The sequence below is a fragment of the Petaurus breviceps genome, unplaced genomic scaffold (genome assembly GCF_028583685.1).
Source record: "Petaurus breviceps papuanus isolate PSGF00001 unplaced genomic scaffold, PetGlider_PUasm1.0 454, whole genome shotgun sequence".
In the NCBI taxonomy this organism is placed as follows: domain Eukaryota; kingdom Metazoa; phylum Chordata; class Mammalia; order Diprotodontia; family Petauridae; genus Petaurus; species Petaurus breviceps.
This window is the reverse complement of record NW_027186342.1, coordinates 3,047,561-3,052,722: the sequence shown is the minus strand read 5'-3', so window position 1 is coordinate 3,052,722 and position 5,162 is coordinate 3,047,561. Positions and strand designations below refer to the sequence as shown.

The window sequence follows — 5,162 nt, the reverse complement described above, 5'->3', positions numbered from 1 at the left end:
CAACCCCCACCCTGCATGTAAAAAAGCAGAGAACTCAGGGGGCCAAGGGGCCAAGGTCCTACCTGACAGGGGGAAAGGAAGGGTTTAGGGTCTCAGGGGAAGATGGTTTCATTTCTGAAGGCCTAGGTCTAGCAAGGGAGTCTATGTCACTTCTATATTCTCTCTCTCTCCCCCTCTCTGTCTCTCTCTTTCTCTTTCAAACAGACACGCATACACATAAATGCACACACTTATATGAATGCCAAATGCACATTATACATATACTCAGATAAACACATATGTAGATTACACAACACAGCCGTTCACCCGTGTCTACAGCCCTGTACACACAGAGATAGATGTAGATAAGCAGCTGACGTATAAGGAGCACATGATACCCATTCACGTCCCACCCATACACAAAGACTCATCACGGCATGCTTAATACATACTCACACACACCCCCTTCCATTGGTTGGTTTTTCCATCAGTATGGGCTTGGTCCTTCAGGGGGATAGGGAAGGTAGATATTGACACTTGTCAATCAAACATTTTTTTTCCTGGATGAAGCTAAGGCTTTTTTAGCACTACCGTTACCAAAACTTGAGGGGAAGATGCTGAATGGTGATCACTGTCAGTGACCTTTCTCTCTAGTGATCCTGAAACTCCTTTTTCAGCTGGAAATTTCTTCCCTCCTCTTCTAGCAGTTACTGGGGATGGTTAGGTGGGAACCAAGCTGCCTGGGTCCTCTCAGATCATTTCCCTGATTTACTTTTCAAACCCAGAATCTCTCTGGAAAGAGTGAAATCAGGGCAAGGGGGAGTTCAGCCATGGAACTCAGGATCTTGGAACCCCAAGCTACCCGCCCTCACTTGACCTCTCCATCTGGATGATTATGCTTCAACCCCAGTTTGGCCCCATTCCTATGGGTGGTCCCTGTCACCACCCATTCCTCCCTATCCCCAGCTGCAATCCAGGCCTGCCACTCCCAGGCCCCCTAAGAAGAGAGGGGTTAGAAATGGGGGCAGTGAGGAGAAGCTATTGTTCAGGGCTGGGGTCCTGACTGGCTCCATCCTTTGGCCTCTTCTGGCCCCCTGTGGCAGAAGAAGTCTTCACAGGAACTCCCATCTCCTCCCCTCCCCATGTGGGCTCTTGGCAGACAGCTGAAGAGACATCTGCTGGCCCATCTCTCCCAGGGTAGGGAGAGATGCTTTTCAAATCCTGACCAACACAACAGCTCGGGCCCTGGGGGCCCTGCTGCTCAGGGAGAAAGATGGCTCCCAGGATCCCTAACTTTCTCCTACTTTAGCCAGAGGGAACTCTGAGGAGGGGCTGGGGCTCCTGGCTTTGCCCACCTAACCCAGTCCTTTTGCTGAATTCCAGCTACAGATACATTTTAGGAGTTACTCTGTCACAAAGGGTTTTGCTGAGACTAGAAAGCCCCAGACAGGGTCATTAGTAACTTATTTTTGCCATTTTATTGCCATGTATCCAAGACGCAGAGCAGGGTCCAGAATGAGATCAGGCTGGGGAGAAGGATCTTACTAGGTTCACTTGGGTCCAGTGGGAACTGGTCTGGAAGTTCACCAGCCACGGCTGATGACAGAAAGGATGAGATGAAGGATTGGCAGTGACCAGGTTGGGGATATTGGGGTTGGGAATACTAGGGCTGAAAGTAGAAGAGGACATTGAAATTGGGAGTACTGGGGTCAAACATAGTTGGGGGGCTGAGAAGGCAGACGTGGAAATTGTAGTATGGAAACGCTGAAAGAGGAGATCCCTTTTTGGCCTTTGGAGACTGGCGCAGTTTGCTAGGGTCCGTGACTCATCCCCTGACTCTGTCCTCAGATGGATCCCGTGCAGAAGGCTGTCCTGTCCCACACCTTTGGGGGACCTCTACTCAAGACCAAGCGGCCAATCATTTCCTGTAACGTCTGTCAGATCCGATTTAATTCCCAGGTGAGGGGCCCAAATCAGCTAAAGGGAGAAAGATAGGCAGGAGCTGAGGGGACATTAGGGTGACAAAGATGGAAGTTGGTGGAATATTGGTGGGAGAGAGGAGGGGTCCGGAAGGACAGTGGGGGGATCTTGGGACAAGAGAAGTGGGAGCTGGTGGGACTCTGGAGGAAAAGAGGGAACCTGGAGGACACTGAAGAGAGAGGGACAACGATTGCTTTACTTTGGACATGAAGTTGACAGTACACTTCTGATACACAGATGACTATACCAATTAACTTGTATTATTTCTTGGTTCCAGTAGGCAAGTCTTCTCTCAGGCCCCCTTCAGGCAAGCTGGTCCTTCCAAAGATCACCCCTCAGTTCTCTCTAACTATAATTTTCATGGAAAACTGAGACATTCCATGACCTGGGGAATTTCCAGAAGAGGAGAGATTAGGTTTGAGAAATTGAGGAGTCATATGGAGTAAAGGCAGGGGATGGTTAGGATGACCCTTCTGGAGGTAGCTGCGTCTTCCTGTCTGAAAACAAGGAGAGTCTGTGACCTATGATTGATTCTTTCCTATGTAACTTCCTTTTCTCTTTCCTCCGTGCACCACTTCTCCCCATCACCTCTTCAAACCCACCAACACACACACAAACATGCATAGTTCACCCTCCCCAGGGACCCAGAAAGGGCCACCCACAACTCAGGTGTCTGATCTTCCCTTCTATGTGTCTGAGTTTCTGCTATGTGGGACAGAAAAGGGATTTTTCTAGGATCGAAGTGCTTTGAGATCTTTTAGGGGAAAACAGCAGAACTTCATTCTACTGAACATCTGAACAGTGGATATTAGGACAGAATGTTTCGTTTCTGTCTGTCTTTCTTCCCTTCTTCCTTCTTTGTACTGCTGGGCTGTCTTCTTACTACCCCTCTACACCCAGCCTGCTGAGTCTGCTCTCTCCTCCCCACCACTTACATTCCTACCTCTATCCCTGGGACCTTGTGGCTCCTGGGATCTTGTTCACCCAGCAGGAGGTTACTGTATTGGGGGAGGGGAAGGAGATAGAGGGAATGGTAGAGAATGTCCAGGATTTGAGGAGTTCACTCACTCAATCAGGTACAGGACCATTTTGGTATACAGCATCCAATTCCCCTGAACCTCTTGCCTCGATCACCAATGGTATGTGGAAATCTAGGCAGTGGGGAAACAGCTCCCCTTTCTTTCATGGCCTTCTCTACTTCACCCTCACCCTCCCACCCCCTACTGTGGGTTCTGTTTTGACAGCTGTCTCTGTTTCTGTGTCTGTCTTTTCGGCTAGAGCTAGAAAGCTGATCCAGAGGGCCTGTGGCCAGGGTCCTCCAGGGTCTCTGCCATGGAGACCTCAGGGGAAACAAAACCCAGGGCGATTGGGACAGGGACCCAGGCATATATATATATATATACACATATACCAGAGACCCAATCCTTGAACCTTATGCTGAAAAAAGGACTAGGCATGAGGGGTGGGGATATCTGGGAGTTGGGGAGGGTAGCAGCCAGAGTGCCATCCAGGCCCTTTCCAAGAATGGATTAGCATTCTGCTCTTGGGGAGGCATGTACTCCCTTCCCCTATCTCCAAGGGCTAGGGAGGGACTAGTAGGCTGAGGCAGGCTAGGGTGTAGGGGTGGCATAGGAGTAAGATGGGGCTGGGGTGTTACTAACTTCTAGGTGAAGATATTCTTAACTGGGGGTCCTTCAATGTGGGAGGTATATATATGTATATGTATAAAACTATATATAATATAATTGATTTCCTTTGTAATTTCACATACTTTACTTAGTCTGTTTCCAAATGCGATTCCAAGAAGGGGTCCAAAGACTTCCCTAGCCTGCCAAAGGGACCCAGGAAACACCAAAAAAGTTAAGAACTCCCATTCTAGGATCTGAGAACACAAATCTCTGGGTATAGGAAGTATTCCTGCTTCTTCTTCATCTGGACACCCAAAAAAGAATTGGGGTAATTTGTAGTCATCTGGAAATACAGAGGTCAAAATGATTCTCTCTTCCTCTCGCACCCAGTCCTGTAGCAGTGAGACTTCTGAGGGAAGGGATGGAGAGTCTGTGTGCAGAGAGGGCTGCAGGGTGAGGAGGATACCTAGACTCTGAGGGAAAGAATGTATTCTCAGCCTTTCTCCTGATTTCCCTATTCTTCAGAGCCAGGCAGAGGCACACTACAAGGGCAACCGGCATGCCCGACGTGTCAAAGGCATTGAGGCTGCCAAGACCCGGGGCAAAGAGCCTGGCATCAAGGAACCTGGAGACTCAGCACCATCAGGCAACAGCCCTCCCAGTGAGGATGGAGCGGCCCTTCGTCCAGGTGTGTCTGTCATTCCCATGTTATACATACACACATATGCATATTACACACACTTATCCATATCACACACATACATATTATAAAAACATGTGTACATTTTACATATATGTTTCTCTGCATCTTTCTGGTGGTCTTTCCGTCTCTCTCTACCTGCCTCTGTATCTCTATGTCTTAAGTACATGGAGGGAGAAACATATTAGACAGCATTTTATCTGGGGAAAGAAAAAGATCTGGGGATTTCAGTGGACTCCAAGCACTGTATGAGGCGACAGGGTGATTTGGCAGGCAAATAGCTAATAGGTTACATTCAGAGAGGCCTATCTTTCAGGAAAAGAGGAGCTGATAGTGCCACTGTATTCTGCTCTCACCAGACCATATCTCAAGTGGTAACAGAGTCTAGGGTGGATGTTGATAAGCTGAAAACTATCCAAAGTGGGGCCTGGAGTCTAGGCCACAGGAGGATCACTTGAAAGAATTGGTGACATTTAGCCTGAAGAAGACTGGGCTTGGGAGGCAGGGGAGGATATTATATCTATCTTCAAATACTTGAAAGGGTGTCAAAAGGAAGAGGGATCAAGGTTGTTCTGCTTGGTCCTAGAAGACAGAACTAGGGAGCATAGGTGGAAGGTACAAAGAGGCACTCCTAATTGTTAGAGCTGTCTAGTAGTGTGAAGGGCTCTCTCATTGGAGAGCTTCAAGAAAAGCGAAGATGACCAACTTCCGACTCTGAAATTCTGATCTTGGTCATGCTTGGTCTTTTTTTTCCCTCTAATTCTTTGCATTCTCTGTCAGTTTCTATCACTTTATCCTCCCCCACAACTCTCTCTCTCTCTCTCTCTCTCTCTCTCATCTTTCTGTCTGTGTTTCCCCCTCCCTCTCTCCCTTCT

The 5,162-nt window shown here is 48.3% G+C and overlaps 1 protein-coding gene and 1 long non-coding RNA gene across 4 annotated transcripts in view; one reads left to right on the top strand and one right to left on the bottom strand.

The window, feature by feature from the left end:
• Positions 1–5,162, top strand: part of ZNF385A (zinc finger protein 385A) — a 27,939-nt gene that overhangs the window by 16,169 nt on the left and 6,608 nt on the right. For 2 of the 3 annotated variants that reach the window (XM_069101297.1, XM_069101296.1), the window contains 2 exons: positions 1,828–1,938; positions 4,113–4,275. In XM_069101297.1, the coding sequence (XP_068957398.1) occupies positions 1,828–1,938; positions 4,113–4,275 (274 nt within the window). The remainder of the gene's footprint in view (positions 1–1,827; positions 1,939–4,112; positions 4,276–5,162) is intronic. The other variant, XM_069101298.1, reaches the window with a different exon arrangement.
• Positions 1,844–4,101, bottom strand: LOC138171676 (uncharacterized). The gene is made up of 3 exons (XR_011170941.1): positions 3,028–4,101; positions 2,207–2,456; positions 1,844–1,956 (listed from the first exon to the last, which is right to left on the bottom strand). It is a non-coding gene; the product is annotated as an uncharacterized lncRNA (long non-coding RNA).